The sequence below is a fragment of the Heliangelus exortis genome, chromosome 13 (assembly GCF_036169615.1).
Source record: "Heliangelus exortis chromosome 13, bHelExo1.hap1, whole genome shotgun sequence".
NCBI classification, from domain to species: Eukaryota; Metazoa; Chordata; class Aves; order Apodiformes; family Trochilidae; genus Heliangelus; species Heliangelus exortis.
In genome coordinates, this window is record NC_092434.1 from 9239382 (window position 1) to 9260648 (window position 21267).

Consider the following 21267-nt stretch of genomic DNA (forward strand, 5'->3'; position numbering starts at 1 on the left):
AAAAAGAGGACACCAGGTTAGAGGGGAAGATAGAAATTCAATTACTTCACTGAAATGGTCAATCGGTGTAAAGAGGTAGCTATAATATGGTATGATCAAAGAAGTTTGACACCTCCAAATTTACTTTTTTTGGCTAGAAAACCTACATGTACTTATGGGAGCAAATGGAGTCAGTTGGTTCCCTCATGCACAGGTAATAGAGCAGCATGATCCTGAACCAGAGCAGTCTGGGGCACTCTGCACATTGCTGTTCTCTGCAGCAGTTAATATGCTAACCTCTTGATAGCCTACTCATCCTTAACTATCTCCATGGGTCAGCTGAGTTCACTGATGAGCTGTGACTAATAAGGAGAACACTATAACTAAGAACATTAGACCTACACAAATAGCATTTAACTTTAATAGAGAAAAAATCCTCTTACTTAATCCAGTTCATCAGCTCCACAGTGTCGGGGTCATAGAATTCTCTCAGCTCTGACAGCTCATCCATTATTCCAGGCCAGAACTATAATGAAAAGAAAATAAAGCAAACTGAAGACAGAATGAACAAAACAGTTTCTGGATGTTGAATCATTTTATTTCCTCTGAGCTGGTAAATGACCTTGTCCAGCTCATGTGTAAGTTGCAAGACATCTACCCTTCTCATGAAGGACAGGTGGCTGCCATTGCAGTATGAATACATCCCTTAGAGTCTGAGACCTGGAGCTCCTCCCAGATGACCAGACTTAACCATTCAGGTGACTCTAGTAGCAGCTTTTCTCACATGCACATCTCACTGGAGATTTCCAGAACTCTAATAGCTAAGGTCAACTTGCATTTTCAAATCCATAGGAAAATACAAATTGCCACCAAGTAAGGCTGCTGTGCATTTTATCTGCTTTACAAGCAAACCATTCCAGCTCCCTGGACTATAGGATGAATATTAATGTTTAAAGTTATTTCTTGACAGACTAAGCCGTGAAAAAAAGGAACAAGATGAAGTAGTATCATGTAAAAGCTCAATACATAACAGGCAAGCTATAAATAATGCCTGTGAATACAGGAGAAGGAAAAACTCCAGGAATTAAAATTAATTTTAGAAAGGAAATTTACAGCTACATAAAAGAAGTAGGATATCTGTATCAGAAGTTAAAGTCATTAGATGTGCTATGGATACCATTAATATTGAGAAGTTTGAGAAGTTTGGTTTAAAAGAGAAGCACTGAAGGAAAAAAGTGTGCCTGAACAGCAACAGTTCATAGACTGCTGGGGTAAAGCATTTCAGAATGGACTGAAGACAATGAACAAATGAAATCTGGAAGAGAGAAATAAGGATGGAAATTGGTTCTGAAAATCTTAACCTTCCCCCAAATAGTTAACAGAACCAACTTTTATTTAAGGGTTTCTCCTTGTTTAGTCTAGTGAATATTCAAGTCCAAAAGGAGCAATTAAGAGAGATAATGACAATACTAATGACTTAATGATTGCCTTGCATTAGTCTTTATTACAGAGGATTGTATTGAAACCTATTCCAAACCTGCTTTCTTTAGATAATGAGGACTGCTGGCTTGCAAAGTGACACATCACAGGAAACAGTGTAAGAAAACCCGACTGATAATCTAAAAAGCTACAAATCATCCAACTTGGATAAAATTCACTTAAGAGTTCAGAAGGAATTTTAATGTGATGCTGCTGAGCTACATAGCAGAAATATGCATCCTTTTACTAAAACTGTAATTATGTAGGAGCACTGGGGAGCCACTTCGGATACTGGTTTAACTGTTTACTTGATGTATTTCTTAAAGTAATACTGGCTGGCAGACTGAAAGAAATCTAAAGGATTGTTAGAGCAGCATCACACCCTAACAGCCTCGGGAAGTACAGCAGTATTTTAAAAGGTGCACACCTACTCTTCTGGAAATCTCAGGATTCAGGAGATCAGTGAATAAATTAAGCAGTTGTGAAATGAGACTGTAGTCTCATAATGAATCAAAATTTCCTTCTCCATTACTGAGCTACTCTAGATAGAAAGATAAACAATGTGAGGGCCTGTAGTCCTTCAGGGTGGAGACAAAAGGAAATGGTCTCTGCTCTGCTTCTTGCTGCTGCTGCAAACCTGCTCTGTAACCAACCCAATGACACTGAGCCATCTTCTGAATTCTGGCACTGTCAGATGTCACTGAACAATCTGTACAAGTGTTTAAAGTTACAGTGTCAGACTGCAACTTCTGAGTGAGTACAAGCAGTTTGCACTGGAGGGAAATTCTGGTAGTGGGGTTTGCTATTACTGAGTTCAGTAAGAGAAGTCTGAGGTTTTCCAGTGACACTACGTTTAATTAGTCAAGCCAGGAGAAAAGAGAGGAGCTTCAGGAGTTCCAAATACAATGGAATAACTATGAAAAAGTAAATAAAAAGAAAGGGATGCAAAAATATGGAGGGATAACAGTGATATAACAGCTTTGTCTTGTAAATCAAATATTTGTCAGATTGAGAAAAAGTGTACATAAGGAATGGATAAGAAAGATAGGTGGAGCATATCAGGGATGTAACCAACTGTTCCAAGTAATGAGAAATACTCAGAATTAGAAAAGAAATCATGATTATTTGGTGTAACAGGGAAACATATCCTTGTTGAAGCTCAGGAACTAATTTTAAGTACCAACAACTTATTTATGAACGACTGACATAGAAACACAACTTGAAGGGTATTATTTGGTAGAGAAGTTAAATGCAATGGACACAGGTACAGCTGGAGTCTACCTATAAAGACTATGAGCTGAAACAGAAATATTTGGTCCTGCTTTATCTATGTGCTATGTTATCTGCAACACAAATGAAGTATGTATGGAAATACTTCAACACTTCTAACTTACTAAAAGATGTTTGCACTAAATTAATGAAGAAAACTTGTGTAAATAGAAATATAGATGTTTTATAGGTCTCAAAACATACTGTATTTGAAATCCAAGAGATAGCTAGCATTGTACCTGCACCTGTATTTCAAACTGTTGTTCAATACATTATTGTTAAACATTACAATAAATTACTCTAAGTGATGTATTTGAAACTGTAGTAACCACATGCCTCAAAAGAGGCTTTCATTAGCTTATTCAGGATTAGGTTAATAATCCCATAAAACTCCTATTTTGAGGAATGGCACTAACGAATAGTTCTTCTGACAAAAATAACCATAAGAAGTAATGAAATACAAAATTATGCAAAATACTAGCTGAAGAAAACCAGCCATGATGACCAGTTAACTTTGTGCTGAGTATGCAAGACACTCATGCAATCTGAGCAGTCACAGTGTATGAAGAGATAAATTCTTATCTGAAAAGGAGAAAGATAAGTAGGACTTCATTATCAAGATCTACTTGCACTGTTGGTTTATTTCTAAAGGTTGTAGAGGGAGAATATATAAACAGTCTCACATAAGTCATGCATACTTTCTGGATCTTTCTCTGGAGGAGTTTTTATTCTGACCACTGCCAGGGAATATGGTGACAAGTTACATCTGCCTGTCAGGTCAGATTCTCTACTCATTACAGGCTCACTACCTACTATAGCTTTGCAGAAAAGACACACACACCAAGATACCCACTCTTCTAAACTCTAGTAGCTAAACTCTACTGGCTTAGGACAAAAAAAATACTGAGAGGTGGTGTATTTCTTCATTCCCACTGAGAACTTTGACACTAAAAATATAATTTTTCAATGAAAATTATTTCCTGTATTTAGAAGCAACACACAAATGGTGCTTTTCATACAAACTGAGCAAAATTATATACTAAAGCCTGTGAAAATCAGTGACTTCTCTTGAATTCAGAATTGAACCTGACAGGATTCAGGAATTTCACATCTGCTCATGAAGAGTGGAAGGAAAATTATTCCTAGTTAACCTGTCAAATTAGGCTGTCTATTAGAATGTCATGCTCTTTGCATCAACGTTAAAAAAAATGGTGTAATTTCTATCATTTGCAGAGATGATGAAAATGGTAAATGACTTCCCTAACCAGCATACCAATGGAAACAAAAAAATCCTAGAAGTCCTCTAGCAGAGTAACAAGAAAATTCAAATGGAATAGATCAGTACAACTTTACTAAACAAACTGCTCAAGTCTCCTTGGACTTTTTGTTTACCTGTTACAAAGGGGGGTGGGGGAAGGACTTCCAGAGTGAACTGATATCAGCAGATTTCTTAACTGCTATGGCTTTACTAACACTTTTTAAAATTTAATAATGAAATTCACCTTGAGTTTCTTTGAAGGTGATTATTAAACAAAAATATTCTCATCTCACACTAGGTATTGCTGAAATAACTTCTCCATCAAAGCAGCATTTGAATTTTTTGTCTTTGTAAATACTGGTTAAAAGAATGCTATACCCTTTCAAATAATGTTCTGAATCTCATTGTTATGGCAGAATGACAGAAGAATCATCTTGTATATATTATTATTTTAAATATGTTTTCGGTATTTACATTTAAATGTTTGACCACAAGAATAATTTGTTCCTGAGACGGACTGAAGATTAACATAAATCCTTGACTAGTTTAACAATGCTATACTTCAAAAACATGTGAGATAAGGCACAGCAGTATAGAATGTTAACAGTATTTCTGCTCCTACAATGCATTACTATACAATTTAACAATGTCCTTTTTAGTTGAAACTTAGCTAAAACCAAAATAGACAACTTATGCTTTCATAAACTGCATGTAAATCACACCTGTTAAATTACACATACAATAAGACAAACATTTGTATCTAGAAATAAATACTTTGGATCCAAACTGATCGTTCAAATACAATTTCACATGCATTTAGGTAGTCTATCACAAGTTTAAAAATTCAACTGCAAACCTTATATGCCATTATTTGTAACAAATCCCATGCCTTTATGAGAAAAGAAAAATTCCATGAAGTTAAAAGATACGAAAACATTGAGAAAAAAAAAATCTTAAATTCTTACCTTATATGAAATGTACAGTAATGTAATTATTGGTATAGAATACTTAATCACATGTGTCTAAGAAAAATTGCAAAAAAAAAAGAAAATTGGTTATTCTAATGATACGTTTATTTGGATAGACTTAATGTTTAATGTAGTAAGATCTGACAAAGAGAGTTTAAATTTTCAGACCATGTTTTGATTTTGTTTTCAAGTGAAATCCTTATTTCAGATCCAGCACAAATGATGGATTTAACTCTACATATTTAAATCTATATTCTACAAAGTGAAAAACACTACCATTCAGTATATTAGGCTGTAATGGTCTTTTCAGACCACTGATGATTTCTTAATATAGTGACTAAAATGTTTTACTAAAATTGTGGTTATTTTTCATAGGCACATCTATATTGCCATCTAGTGTACTTAAATGGAATTGTTTAATACATAAACCACTAGAAAATACATTTTACATACTAAATTTATACAAATGTGCTTCAGAGACATCCAGTTTAAGAGAACAGCAAACAGTATTAATTTCAGTTGTCTTAGAATTCTCAGTCTTGATTTGTTCAGATATGGAGCAAAACCATATTTCATTAAATGCTTTAAGTACAGTGCTAACCCTCTGTGATGTGTAGAGATGAACACACTTCAGGATAAGCTTCCATACTTCAGTACTGCACAGGCCAAAAGATGCAAATACACACATGTGGGATGTCCAGAGGTACTTCATCCTGAAAGAATACAGGGAAGTTTTTGCTGATCATCTGGAGCTCTGCTGAGTGAGAGCAGGCAGTTATGTTATGGCAGAGAAACTCTGACCACTGTTTTCTTGGACACTTATGACTCTGAAGTAACTGAGTAAAAGACTGACTTTACACTTTGCTATGTGCTCTTGAGAGCATCTCTGCTCCCAATCTTCCAAATGTTCTTTTTGGCAGAAATTTAGAAAATGCCTCTGTTTACAAGCAGAAACACACCAGGGAGAGAAAGAAGATTCATGTTCTCATCAGTTTGTGATCAGCATATTTTCTGCTTGTATAAAAACATACCCGATTATCTAAAAATGTCTTTAGAAATAATTTTAAAAATATACCTCATTGTGCTTAATGCCAGACATCCAAAAAGAACTGTGTGAATTAAGTTGTAAGCAGCATCAGGCTTCAGTGTTATTGTGGATTCTTCCGATTTTTCCATGAACTTGACTTGATTTGAACCACTAATTAAATAGAAGAAGTGTTATATTGAGTTCTGTATCGTATTTCATGTAGTTGTCTGTATTTTAAAAACATTTATTCCTTCTGACACAACACAGCAAGACTACTATCAGTCCACAATCTTCTATTGTTTCTATGATAAGACTAATAGGACCAACTTGATGCAGCATTGGGTATTTACTTTCATGTCTAGTTTTCTGGAAATGCAAGTAGTGTTTCAAGTAGCTGATTTAGAATGAGATAAATTGTTTACAGAAATGCATTCTTGGCTTACTGCTTGAAGCTGCTGCTCTCACAGGGCTTTTGATGAGAGTGAAGAACTTAGCTGTAGGGTTGTGCTGGTATATCTGGATCCTAATAAGCCATAGACTGGAAGCAAATTTACAGAAAAGCAGTGCTGAAAGGACTAGTTATTGTTTGATGTGACTAGTCTTATGAAAGTATGTGAAGGACTCTTAAAAAAAAAAAAAAAGCTGCTTAAATGTGTTGGTTTTTTCCCTGTTTTTTCAAGTGGGGAGATAATTGAGATAATTGGACAGTGTTAAAAAGTAGGGTAATGTTTGGAATTACATTTAGGTTTAGAGAAAATAAGAAGTGCAGGGTCTTCTGCTTTTAAAAGTTTAAGTTTTTAAGAGGCCTGTTGAGTAGTACCAAAATACCTTACAGATGAGTATGACTTCACAGTTACCATAACATAGTTTCAGAGTGTCTTAGATCTTCTCCCTTCCCTCCTCTCTCTCCCTCTTTTTTACCAGCCAGCCCTACACATACTACAAAACATCAACAGCAAGCAAAAGAGCTTGAAGGAATCTAAGGAGAAATGTTTCTTTGCTTAGTCTTGTTAGATCCTCAACATTTTTACCTTTAATAGGAAGTTACTTGTTCTGCCTGATCTATTGTATGTCCTACTGCTTCCTTAGTACCTGTGGGAAGTAATACTGTATGCTGCTGTATTCAACTGTCAGTTTCTTAGCCTGTTGAAGAAGAGAAAATTGATAAAAATGTGTTTTAAAAACATATTTTACCTGAGGTTCCGAAAGGCAACAATTACAGCTGCTACTGACATAAGAAAGAGAACAAATATGTAGATGCAAAAAAGTAATGTTTCTGAGAGTCTTGAAAAAGTATTTAATGGTAGTAAACCAAAAGCCTCTTCACAAAGATACAGGTTAGCATCGAAATCTCTAAAAAAAAAAAAAAAAAAAAAAAATAATAATAATCCTTGTCATCATGTATTCCATAACCTGATGTAAAAAAGCACCAAAGTTACTGTTTTTTTCCAAGATATTATAAAGCTGCAGTTGTGCAGTTTATTATGAAGGAAAGAATACTATGAAGGGAAATAAATGACATAAATGAGGTAAAAGTCCATGGTTTATCACCGAGATTTTATGAAAGAACAACCTGCAGGGTTCACTTAATGAAGTCATACAAAAAAGCAAAATTATACCTTGTTGCCCCAAATCCAAATTTTGCTTTCAGGAATTTGAATATATGTTCATCTGACTCAAGATTAAGAATTCTCTACAGAGGGAGAGAAAGAAAGGATATGTTAACTATAAAAAAAATTAAAATTCACACAGTGAACAAGTATTTTATCATTTAAATGAAACTGTGAAGCAACACAGGCTTACTGAGACAGGGTGCTTTGCAATCAAATAAGCATTCAGTTTGTAATTATGGTCCTGTGGTCCAAAGGACAAGTTATTTACTTTTTAGAATATCTACTATGGTTAGTTTCTTGCTTATAGATAAAGATTATCCAGGACAAGTTGATTTAAGCAGTATTTTTTATCTCAATGACTTGTCTTACTGTGATAATTCTAATTTCCACATACATGAAATTTTAGCCTGTCGATATAGAACTTGTAAACAGACAAACTCAAAAGCAGGAAAAGTGTTACTGTCACTGATGTCTGCAGACAAGTCTGTGCACAAGAAGGAACTAAAAGTACGTTATGGTCTACAACATTTTTATAAGAGTTCATTTTTAACTGCATTCATTGAGAAGTGAATTCAACTAAAAACTTTCCAAATACTAAGCAGTATCAGAATGCAGTATAAGTCCACACCTGTAAAATTACAGGTGAGCATCAAGTTACAAATGTATCTGATTATTTGGTGTTAATTTATGAAATTTTAAGAATGTTTTAAAATCTATATACCAAAAGAGCAGCAAAACAATCTTTCATTTCTGAAATGCAGTCTCTAGCTTTCAGCGAAATCTCACTGCAATTTTTATATAATGATATTACTGTAGATGAGTAACAAACAGTTTTAAATGTAATACATTCTGTAAGTTTCTATAATAAAATTATTTTCTTACCTTGATGAATTTATTTATTAGGAGAGTCAAGCACAAGACTAATAGTACATGGAGGATAATTTTACCAATCCTGTTAGGCAAGTTGCCTGTTTTAAGATTTTTCTAAGAAGAAGAAAATATTAGTATTTCAGCACTTTTTTGTATGTGTTTGGAACAAAATTATAATATTCCAGTAGACTGTATGTAAGCAACACAGACTATTTCAAATAGCTTATTTGATAGGCCTGATAAGCCTCAAATTTGTACTGAGTTCATGTAAGCACGCATAGCCAGGCTTCCAGAATAAAGATACACTTATTCCACAAAACAGAAGGGACATATAAACATATAAACTCAGCATATTGATCTGGCAAAGCTTTGTAAGTAGCCAAAAAGCCTTCCTTCAGAAGTGATCCTCATGTATTTCTACAGCTGCTGGCACCCAGTGCAGCTATGGCAGTGTTCCGAGATTCCCCTCATTTCAATATATTTTGTCTTCTGAAACAGGTATTTATTAAACCTTCCACCTAAATATGGCAAAGATGACTTCTGGCTCTGTCAGTTTATAGCATTTGAGCAGTTTCCCACTTGAAAGCTTCAGATCTGAGAATGGTTCTTTGGCTGCTCACAGACAACTTGGAACAAGCACAGACGTTGTCTACATATGAAAAGCACAGCCCTGATTTTAAAATGTGACAAGTGAGAGACAGGAGGAATGGCTCTGGAAGGTCATATGACAGTATCAAAAACAAACAAACAAAAAAACCCAAGCCAAACCAACCAACCAACCAAAACATACAGGAAAAAGAAAAATCCTAATCTTTGAAAGAAACAACAGCTTTCACTGATCTGAATTTGACAAGCATCTATTTCTCTCTAGTTTGTTGAAGGCAGATCCTTAAATCCAAGACAAGTCCTGATGAACAGGTGTAGAGTCTGTTTATGCAATCTTTCTGCAGGATCCAAACTGCATCTTGCACTATCATAAATATTAATAGCAATCAGAGTTATGGTGTCTGATGTGCTTGGTTATGCTGTAGTTAGTGTAATTGAATTCATGTGATCATGCAATGTTTTTGTTACTTTGATGTAGTAATTCCTTTAATTAGTATTAGTAATTTAAGATTATAATGCATATAAACTGCTTGCTTACATATATATACAAATATATTCACACACATACATATCTCACACTCTGTTTGGTACTACAAAAATATTGTTGTACATACCTGGATTTTTCTTGCTATCAATACAGAAGCATTAAAACTTATAAGTAATGATCCAAGAATCATAGAGTTAAAGAACTGCAGGACACAGACGAGCAGTAATCCAGACATCTGAATGATATAGAGCCATGTAACCTGTAATAATAATGAGATTTTTATGCCTAATGAACTTCAAAGTCATAACTGCTCTTCAAATATGTTTCGTAATTTATTTAAACATGAATTTTTTTTACAAAAAGATGTATGATCTTGCACAATCACCATACTTAAATCCTTTCAGTATTTACATCCTGAACCAGTTAGGTTAATACTCTATACATATTTTATACATAGAAAAGCCTAATGCTATAATTCAGTAAGTTAAACAATTGCACAGGCAGGAAATTATTAATTACTTGGAAGCTGTTTTGCATTTTCTTCAGTCAAATAAGTGTTTCTGTATCTTACTGTCTTTATAACTAAAGAGTTGTGTCTTGGTGCAGTTCAGCAAACATCAGCTGATTCCTCTTTTTAATTAACAATTTAGTATAGTCCTCCTCAAACTATACTAAGACAATACAAATGTCCAGCTGAATGCATACACTAAAACCCAGTAAATTTTGTGATACAGTGATATCAAAACATAAATTTTACCTGACACAAGGATCCTGAATTTAGTCTTGTATTGCAGCAGTGGTATAAATCAGTATCAAATGGCCCAAAAAATGCCAACAATTTTAAGTGACACTTTTTTAGAAAATTAATATGGAATAAAAGTGGTACAGCAAATACATTTTAGTATAATTCAGGATGCAACTAGTAATTTGCCAACCTCTAAGGCTGTTGATTAGTCACATGAATTGCTCGCTTCAGCTTACATTTGCAGCTTACAAATGAAAACTTTAGAATATGCTAAATGAACCTTATTTTTATATGCAGCCACCACGCTAATTTTCAGTTAAATTAATAAAACCACTGTATGCTTCAAATTTTAAATGAAATTAACATGAATTGATCTTGTAACACTCTTTAGGGTCAAGTTACCTTCCTTACTATAACCTTCTTTAAGTATAGTTAGAACCTTTTCTAAGTAGTAACACAGATATACTTCTGATTTTACAATGGCCAAAATCATCCTGCTGGAATCTCAGAGCAACGTTAAATTCAAAGACAGTGTTTTCATCTTGACAGTGTATTATTGCTTCCCAAAATTGTAAATGATCCTTTTTCTTAGTAGCACTTGTCTTCCTTTCTTTTTGGCTCATTCCGTTCAGCCACATAGTAGCAACAATGTTGGCATTTTGTGGTGAATTTCAATGCACAAAAAACAGCTGCTTCTCTTCAGCAATCCAGTCTATCCTCTTCCCTCTGTTGGTACAGTGTCTACATCTAACTTCCAACAAGGATACATAATACTTGAGGCAAAATTGACTGTTTTTTTTCCCTGCTCACTTCCAGAGGACATTTTAAAGTTGAGGTATTAGATCAACTGTTTTGATGATGTTTAAAAGACATTCCCTGGTGTCAAAACATGGCTGTGTCTAAACAAAAATAGACAAAAATTAAACACTAGAAGTGAATTACATGAAGTGAAACAAAATCAGCTGAAAAAAAATCAAAAATAGTGTTTTGATTATTCAGTTTTACACTTGCTGTGTGTACTTAAAAGGCCAAAGCAGTAAAGTGTATAATCTGTATTACTTTGGGCATTCAAGCCTCTAGGCAGGATACCTCTAAAATTGTTAGCTTTATGATAGAAGAAAAAAAAATGGTTATTTCCAAAAATAATCTTACCTTTGCTGTGGGAAGCATGTCAAAGCAGTCCAGTATGAATAATGCCAATGCTTGTATCAGCATCATAAACTGATTAAATTGCCAAGTCAGGCTAAAGAGAAATGTTGCTATGAATACAGCCACAAGTGTCATTCGCTGGAAAAAGGAACATGTTTTATTTAACTTTATAGTTTCCTTCTTTGAAAACCAAAACAAACAAAGCCCAGCAAAAGAAAAACAAAAGCCTTACTTTAGTTTTATTTTAATTCAATTTTTAAAACTGAGTATTTTAACTGCAATTACTGCTTTGAGGATAAACTTTTAGAGTAACAAGGTATTATATTCATGCCTGTATTTTACAGGCATTGTAATACCACTTGCAAGAAAATGGTGATATCTCAAGTAGTTTTGAATGGATTAACATGCAATAAGCTCTGCTGTATCACGAAAGTGATACAATCAAGTTGAGGACTATCAAATTATGATCTGTTTGTATTTCAACCACATCAAAATTACCAAAAGCCTCATCTGATCAATGTTTTCAATGCTGTACTGATCTGGTTTATATCCATTGCTATAAATGCTTAAGTATTTTGTCCTAAGTTTCACAGATAGTTTTATGATAGTAATTTTACTGTGTCATATTTTTTAGAAATACTCACTTCTTGAACAGGCTGTAAATGAGTTCTGAGTAGGTATGTGATGGCTGCTATCTGAACAGCAAAGAATGGTAGTGCCCAGTTCTCTCTTAGAGGAATGGTAAATTCTACTCTTGTAGTATCTATTCTGTACAAAACAGAGTTTCATACATTATAAACAAACCAACACAGCTATCTTTTACTTATTGATTAAAATGGAGGCTCTACACTCTTATTCCTTAAACGTGCCTGTCTCTGAAAAAACATCATTATGAAGGTTCTGTAAATCATATGTTGTTTCTGTACTTCAAATGCTGTACTTCAGCTTCACTTAATAAAACTTATGCTATGGATTAAATCTTACAGTGCATATCTTGGAAAGGTTAAAAATGAACATACAAGCTCCCCCCCTAACACTTCTAAAATCCAGCATGTATACACCACAGGTAATTTTCCTTCAGTTTTTGATCTGCAAAAAGCACATGTAAGGATAAACAGGTATCAGTTTCTTTTCTGTTATCCTAGTGCATTGAATGTGAATACTGCTAAACTGCTTAGGAGCTTCAGGTCATTTTTTTGGAAGCTGGGCATGAGGCAGTGAGGAAAGACCTGGAGGGCACATATGCAAGTGTCTTTAACAACTCAGGCATCCTAGGGTGGAGAAGACAAGGTACCTTATCTGGAGATCTAGACACATCTGAAAGATGTAGTTCACTTTCAGGGACAATTAATTTAAGCCACACTTTTCTATTCCGACTTGTTGAAACTCCTGGTCTACAATGTCAGGTGATTTCTGATTATTTTCTAATTATTTTGTATAGTTTAAACATTTTCTCCCATTTTCTGGCTAATCTGGAGACAGCCCTTATAGTTTCACTTTTTGTCCAATTAATCATCCATTTGAAGGTTTAACACCTTACCTTTGAAATGAGGTACAATTTTAGAAAGATTGAATGTTTAATCTCACTTACCTGTTTGTAATATACCAGCAAGCAGCCAACAACCCTGAAAGCCATGTTCCACTAAGAAGCCAGCTTGTTACATATAGAGCAATGACATAAACTGCCTGAAGTCCAAACAAAGTGTAGATATAAAAATAAACGGGCTCTAGGTATTGCTGTAAAACACAAGAATACTGATGTTGACATAAAACACTCCTAGGGGGAATTATACGTAATATGAATTAGGTTTTGCTTTTACATAACAAAAAAGCTGTCAGGAGTATTTCTAATTAGAAAATAACTAAAAAGGGGAGCTATGGTTCACTGCGCAATCTTCATAATGCACTTACAATCTAAAGCCATAAATAAATGCCTACCTGAATTGGAAGAATCCTATACAGAATGCTGAGAAACACCTCCTGGTAAACATTCATTCTTTCAAGTATGTTAATTGTCCTCACAGATTCAGTTTTATTGTCATATACTAAACCATGTAAACCTTAATGATAAAGAGAAATTGAAATAGGAGATTGTCATTTTCCCCCTCCATCTTCATTTGAACAGTGAATAACTTTTTCAAAGTTATTTTAGGATTTCTCATCAAAAACTGCAACCTTTGAGTCAAGGATTCAGATCACACTACCTCTGAATCAACATGACCCTCTGAGGTGTTCAGTTTCCAGGACTGCACTCAAAAGTGCTAATTCAAGTACTATGTATTTAATAATGTATAAAACGTTTTTTCTTAGACTTACATTCCTAGCATAGAACCTGTATTACATACTGGATCTTGAGAACCATTGTCATTATTTTGGACACAGGTGATGTTAATATTGACAAATGTATAGTGGAAGCAAAATTGCTAGGGAACAAGTTAAGTAGCTAGAAAACATGAGACTGCTCCAGAAATGCCCATCATCATATATAATTTCCTTGGAAGGTGCTCATTGTGTCACTTTAATGTCCAGGCATAGAGCAAAAATATTGCCTCGTCCCACAAATAGCTCAATTCAAATTAAAACAAGTGAATAAAATAAACCAGCAGGCTGAAACCTTAACAGATATGGAGTTGTTCCTCAAAGTGACTGCCTTCATCAAAAGTTCTGGCACAGAAACCAATGTATCATTGCAAAATTTATTATGTCCATAAGTTAGTGGCTCCCTAGGATATGACCAGAACAAATGTGTCTCCAGTACAACTGTTAGACTGTCTTTTACAGTTATGGTATCCTTTGTTCTGAACTATATTTTTAAAAACTAAAAATAGTCTGCTGGCACCACAAAGTAAAACTTACTTTACAGTTTACAATACCTTGGTTGATGGAAGTAGCCTGAATCATCTGCTTGTAGTAGGAATAATAAAGTCCACATTCTGTTCTGAATGAAATTTCTCTTTCCACTTCCTGCAAGTGAAAGTTCAACAGTAAATACACTTTCCATTTGCTCTTCACATATGAAGTTGCTCTGAATTCATATTCTTGCTCCATCAGGGAAAGTGACCTATAGAGTGGCTTCAATCTTTGAGTTTGTGCATTCTACACAACTTAGTTCAAATACAGGTAAAATACACATGCTTTTTGTGATTCTGATATACCGTTCAGAAACATTTTTAATTCTTTTTTTTACTATTTTTTCGTAATATTCAATGTTTAGATAGGTGCAGTGGCCTACAGCTGGGTATTAAAACTGCATATGCTTGCTCCATGCATTTAACCTTTTTTTCCAGTGGTAGCTATCCCATAATGTTCCATGTCTCTGCCACCTTAAGGCTCAATTAATTCATTGTGCTGAACTTGATACTGCACCATAATGCTGCTCTGGTATTTTAGCTGGCAGGGTATGCTGCTGCTCACTTGTTAAATTTTCTTTCTAGTGGAAGCCAGCTGCTCATCATTCTTACACTTAAATTATAGGTTAAAGTTAAAATGATTCTTTACTTGCTTTTATATGTAGGTAAAATTATTCTAATTTTAAAATATTAAAATTATTTAAACTAAGTACAATTCAAACTATGCCTCTTTCTTGGCTGATATTGCAGCAGGTGGAGTCTTGTGAGGGATGAAAACTCTCCTAGAGATAATTGCTCTCAGTACGGGATCTTTTCTTTGGAATTCACCTCCTTTTTGTTAATTCTTCAGTTGTAAAGACCTAATGAAATTTAACAAATTCAGAGCCCTGGGCAACGACATTTAAACAAAATAAGACTGCATGAACCACCAGTCTGAAGAGAAATAATAGGCATCCTATATAACATTGTTTTATTAGTAGTGATATTTTTAGTAGTTTATATAAAACCATGCCAGCAAATACCTGCTACAAGCAGTAAAGTAGAAAAGGTTTATATCCAGATTTGAAAATCCAGTAAGATTCCTGTCCTGTATGTGGTGCATGTAAGTTATTAAGAAATTTAAGGGAGATTTCTAAGAAAATCTTATTAATTCAGCTTTCTTTACAATGCTACATTACTGAACTAAGAGAATGTTACTGTTTTCTGAGTTTTTATGAATGCCATCCTGACTAATACAACGCTGCATAACAAGCCTAAGACTTTCACCTTTCTTGGACAGCCCCATCTTTTTTCCTGGAACAGAATGTATTTCAGAGCTAACATAAAGCTTGATAAAAAAATCATATTCCTCCCTCCTCAACAGCACAGTATAGAATCTTATCTCAAAACGTATTTTATTGAAGTCAGCTGTTGACAAACTAAACCAGTATTAGCTCTGGTCTGAAAAAATTAAGCAAAAAATCAAATAAAAATGCATCTGATTCAATGTAAGTTCACAATTAAACTCTCCAGCTGCTCTACAACATACAAATCATTATAATACCAGCAGAAGAAACTGACATTGGCACTAAATATTAAAAGCCACACATTTGGCAAAATGAGAATGCTGAATTTTGAGGGAGCTTTTTTTTCAAATTCATCAGTGCTGAAAAGTTTCCCAATAACAAAAAGTGGCTGTTGCTAAGTGTTCATTTAAAAAGAAAAAAAAGAAGAAGAAGGAATGTTAACATTTGGAATTTATTAAGGGGGAAAGTAGTCACAGAGGGGGATCTAATTAGCAAAAATGCATTCAAACATGATTAATTTGTAATCCTGACACCAGCTGTATTCAACCAAATGCTATAGTTTATGAGACAAACACTAGTGAGTTTTACATCTGTTTCATGCTAAGATAACATCTGTTTTATTCACTCACAATACTTTTCCAGTTCTGCAGCAATTTATACTTTTACTAGCATTCCATGTCAATAAAAACATACAGACTTATGGGTAAGCATTATAGGAGCACATGCTTATCTTTCTGTATATTCAATCTGTGAGTCTTTAACAAAGAAGTCACCACTGTTTCAAGGATAAAAAAACTACAACACTGTCCTGCAGCATACATACAGGTTTGCCTATTATTTTATTTAATGCAACTCCGTTCTAACTGTATGAACTGCAGCTGAAAATGCACAGAGGCAACCACTGCATGTGTATGTGCAAGCTGTGGCTTCAATTACTTAGGAGTTAAGAATCATGACATCACACAATGAACTCTTTTTACTTTTGATTCTTAGGGTTGAGTACAATTGGCAGACTACACGATTCTGTAACAACACAATCATGATCATGTAGTCAATGGTGTCTCCAGAACAAAAATTCCACCTTCTGCATCTAAATGGTGGATGTAAAAACTTGTGCCAATTTTACAGCAGAAGTGTCAGATCAACAGTTCAACACTGCAGACTTCCTTCTACTGATGTGCACAGTGTGGAGTGCTTTCATGAAACAGGAATTTCAGTTTTGATATCTAACTGACATTCCAGAGTATTTATGATGAAAACTAATTATAAAATAAATTATCAAATAAAATGAGCACTTCATCCATTGAGAGGCAATCTGATTGCAACTAAAGACTTGCTTCTCTCAGCCTCAGTATATATGTAGTATAGGAAAGATATTGTAATTGTGTTCTAATTAAATTGTACTCCAATTAAAGATATCTACCCCTTGAATAACACAATACATATACCTAACTCAGTGAATCAGAGGGATCTAAAAGGAAAATGACTCACCTGTTCTTTTTCTCTGGTTAAATTTAGATATGGGTACAGCTGCATTTTTTTCCCATGCAATGATTCTAGGAAAAAACTAGTCAGTCCTTGATCTTGGGAATGGTTGGTTTTACATTGGTGAATGTCTGAAATATGTTTTGAGGTTTGCACATTTAGGACAACATTATATAACATTAGTATTGAATAGTAAGAGATTGTTCCTAAACTGCATTACATTATCACAGCAGAAATACAATTAAAGAACTGTGTGACAGGATTTTGCATATTGTTTAATTTAACTGCCTTTCATTTGGTTCTAGATTGCTTGGGATAGATGATTATAGAGCAACATATAGTAGACTGTTGAAAATCTATCTTAGATAATGATCAATAATTGGAAGAACCATAGCTACACAACTCAGGCAGGAGCAGTGTACCAGGAGCTTTTAGAGAAAAATTGGGAAAAGGTATTTATAGAAATGATCAAGTATTTAAAAAATGGTGGGAAGGGAAGCATAGCTCTTTTTACATTAAATTTTTAAAAAATGAAGTATTACTTGTGTTGAGTGAGTTACAGGACAAATACATAATTAAAGTCTTAACACTCATACTAATGCTCTTTGAAAACACTGATGACACTATGAGAACAACTGTTACCTTAATATTGGAAAACCACAGGTCATTTTCATGTAGTGTAGCAACATAAACTGAAGTAAGAAGCCCAAGAGAGATGGCAACAATTCCACCAAGAGTTACTGAGAGTATGTTCCACAGCTTTCCACCTGTAGAACCTTGGAAGAAAAATATTTCACACTGTAATTGTGAAACACATTATTTCACTTAAAGGAATTTTTGATATGAATTTACACATTGCCTATGCTAGTACAGTTTACAGTCTGTAGGTAACAGGACACTTGGTTTTAAAAGGTCTTTATGGAGATGTGTTATTTTCTCATACAGTACACACAGTATTTTAATTGTATAGTGAAATACAGTGTGCCTTAATTGCTAAATTGTGTTAAATTTTAATAACACTACACAAATCTGGATAAGTATCATATCCAATCTGTAAATCCAAACTCAAATATCATCCCAGGCAACTTTTAAAATTATGGCAATACAGGATGACTGCTGGATCACAAACTAAGCAATTAAGATCTTCTTCACTCTCCTTAAAACAACTACCTGTTTTTAGGGGGTTTACTTGAGTTTTGTGAAAAACAACACAAGGTTTGGAGGTCTCACAGAGACTGGACAGCAGCCAAAACAGCCTTTGATAATGGTGTCAAGCTTTGATTTGCAGATGACTTCTTGCTGACACCAGAATAAGATTAGATGGAATGATGGGAAATGTTTGTGTTTTAGATAGCTCAATCACTTTATTGCTCTCTTACACTCCTGTGGGTTTTTTCAGGTTCTTTTGGATTCTTGATATAAGGCTTAATATAGATCTTGGTAATCTGGAACTATAACTTTGAAATTATTTGAAATGGGGCTCGTTTAAGAACTGCCAATTGCTATACAAAATCTGATAGTGTCACTGATACTAAACTGAAAAAAAATCATTCTCATGCAATTAATTTTGGTCACAGATATTCAAGTATGAAAATGTGTTTGATACGCAGCTGGTTCTAACCTGTGCCTAGGATATGTACCAAAAACTAAACAATACCGAGAAGGAAAACAGTTACAATCTTTTTCATTACCCACCAGACAGAATTTTTCCATCAGGCTTCACATTCTTCTCATCTGAAGGCTGCTCTTCAGAGGCTTCAGTGCCCTTCCCAACCCTTCTCTGTCTTATGGTTGTCATGGTGTCAGTCACTTTAACTCATTACTCTTCAGTGTGACTCCTGAATAGACAGACACAAGCAATGCATCTTCCTACCCAAACACTCACTTAATATCGTATGAAATATCTGGAAGTAGAACTATATTTTACTGCCACCAGAGACTGATAGACCTACACTGCAGGTGAAGATGTATCTTACGAAAATGTAAGATTTTGAAAATCTGTACAACTCGGAATGCAAATGGAAGTATTAGAAAGTACTTAAAAGTGATCTTAACTTTGTAAAGACTTAAGTTCACCATTTTACATACTCTTGCATAGGTTTCCAGAACGATTCATTATTTTGACTACCCTCACTTTTTCCTCTTGACTCAAACTCCACACACCTGGCTCCACTTCACTGAAAAGTGCTAAGCCCTTCAAATAATAAAAAAAAAGCCAACAGTCATTAACCTGCCAATTCCTAGGTGCTCTCTGCTGAGCATGGCCTATATGAGAAAAACTGCTTTAATCTGCTTTTCTGCATTTGAAAAACCAACGATGTCCCATTTTGAATGCAAGAATCAGCTACTACTCCCAAGGAGCAAGCAGTGATAATTGTGTTACCGCTGCCTGTAGCCCTAGGAAATGCATTTCAACCACACAACTTTGTTGTTTTACAGCTTTTGCAGCTGATTTATCTTCATCTCTTTCCCGCATCCCTACGAAAACACACGGAGGAACCTATGCCGCCATGTAACTAAGTTGCTTTCAAATAGTGGGTTTGTAGGAAACCTGACAATGTAATTAAGTAATTAATGAACTAATTAATTAATACAGGCAAAATGGTTATCAGACCCACACTCCTTTGCACGGCCAGGTTTCCTCAGTGCTGGAGGGAACAGTTCTTTGCCTCAACAGAGCGCCGGGACGGGCTCCTTCCCACACAGCTGCCAGAGGTGAGAGGACGTGATGCTTGGGGCGGGCCCGGGGGGCAGGAGGGGGAAGCAGGGACGAGGCTGTGTGGCGGCGGGGTAGCGCGGAGGGAAGGGGTGAGGGTGCCCGAAACCGAGCGCGCCTGAGACGCTGTGGGCAGACCAGGAGATAAAAGCGGTCCCGGAGGCTGGGCAAGGGCGGGAAAGGGAAGCAGGAGGGCTGGGTCCGGGCCCGCGGCAGCACCGCGGGGCAGAAGCAGCAGCACTGCACAGCTCCGCCTTTCCGCCGGGGCTGCTCGCTGCGGCCTGCGCGGCCCGGCCCGGCCCGGCGCGGCCTGCACGGCAGCGGCTCCGCCACCCGCCCGTCTCCTCCCCTTCCCCTCCGCGTCTCCGATGGCGGGGCCGATACCTGCCGGCGCTCCGAGGGCTGCGGATGGGTGTAGCGGGCCGGCGGATAATTCTTCTCCTGACGCTGCCTGCGCGGAACCCGCTGCAAGGAGAGAAGAGGCGGTGGTGGTCGCGGCGGCCTTGCTTCGCCCCTGTCAGGCGGAGCGGCTGCGGCAGCCGGGGCGCGGGGCTCTGCCGTGGGCAGCACGGGGAGGAGCTGCGGGCTCTGGGGAGGGGGCGGGCTGAGGGCCGGGAGCGGGATGCGGCGGGGCGGCACCTGCCTCTGCGGGGGGCTGCGGGCGCCCTCGGCTGCTTTGGGGCTCTGGGAGCAGAAGTACGGCGGGAAGGGAGTTTGCGAAAGCGGAGACGGGAACAATCGCTGCGTCTCGCGCTCGTCCCTCCCTTCCCCGAAAAAAATAGAAAAAAAAGAAAAAAGAAGGCGGGATTGTGGGGAGTGCCTGCCCTGGGCTGTGAAAACCCCGTCAGCGAGGCTCGGAGTGATGGTGGGCGGCTCAGAGCATATCCGTGAGGTTATTTTTCAAATATCAAGTAGAATCCTAAAAAGTAGAGGTGTATTTTGTCTTCATTATAAGCTCCACGGTATTTTGTGATCATTTGCCACATAAATATGCTGGCTTTGTACTTGCCAGAGCAGCAAAAGGATATCAATATTCTTGTTGCTTGGTGAGTTATGACCGTATCTGGTGGTAGGAATGTCTTAGCATTGTTACTCATCCTCTCAACAAATGTCAGACAGCTACAGACCATCGTGTTCAGGAAATGGTTGAATGAAACTTTGTCAAATTTCTTTATACTGTTTACATTGTGTTTCCGTGTGGATTGTCACATTCAATACTGTAGAAAGAGCTACCCTGAACCAGAAGCACAAATTCTGCCGAAGTGTTGAGTCTAAACCTACAATCTTTCAGCTGTTCAGCGAGCATGTCGAATTTCCAGGTTCTCTCTTTTTTCAACTTCTAAAGTTTGTTGGGTGCCTGAGGTTTTGCTTTTTTGGCAAAAGCATCTTGATGGGTTTTTTGCATAGCTAATATTAAGTCAATTAAGTATTAATGGTGTTTCACTTTCCAAGTGGCTCAGTATGACAACCTCTTTCCAAAA

At 36.2% G+C, this 21267-nt stretch overlaps 1 protein-coding gene across 3 annotated transcripts in view; it reads right to left on the reverse strand.

Moving 5' to 3' along the window:
- DPY19L3 (dpy-19 like C-mannosyltransferase 3) overlaps positions 1-20296 on the reverse strand; it is a 29675-nt gene extending 9379 nt beyond the window's left edge. The window contains exons 1-16 of one of the 3 annotated variants that reach the window (XM_071756793.1): positions 20171-20296; positions 18766-18908; positions 17713-17846; positions 14324-14414; positions 13389-13510; positions 13042-13187; positions 12095-12218; positions 11454-11588; positions 9684-9815; positions 8476-8577; positions 7600-7673; positions 7175-7333; positions 6029-6151; positions 5555-5666; positions 4951-5007; positions 423-505 (exon numbers count right to left, since the gene is read on the reverse strand). In XM_071756793.1, coding sequence (XP_071612894.1) covers positions 423-505; positions 4951-5007; positions 5555-5666; positions 6029-6151; positions 7175-7333; positions 7600-7673; positions 8476-8577; positions 9684-9815; positions 11454-11588; positions 12095-12218; positions 13042-13187; positions 13389-13510; positions 14324-14414; positions 17713-17846; positions 18766-18868 — 1697 coding nt within the window. In that variant the 5' untranslated portion in view covers positions 18869-18908; positions 20171-20296. Of the gene's footprint in view, positions 1-422; positions 506-4950; positions 5008-5554; positions 5667-6028; positions 6152-7174; positions 7334-7599; positions 7674-8475; positions 8578-9683; positions 9816-11453; positions 11589-12094; positions 12219-13041; positions 13188-13388; positions 13511-14323; positions 14415-17076; positions 17202-17712; positions 17847-18765; positions 18909-20170 lie in introns of those variants that run through there. The other 2 variants (XM_071756794.1, XM_071756795.1) reach the window with 2 other exon arrangements.
- Positions 20297-21267: the final 971 nt, after the last annotated feature.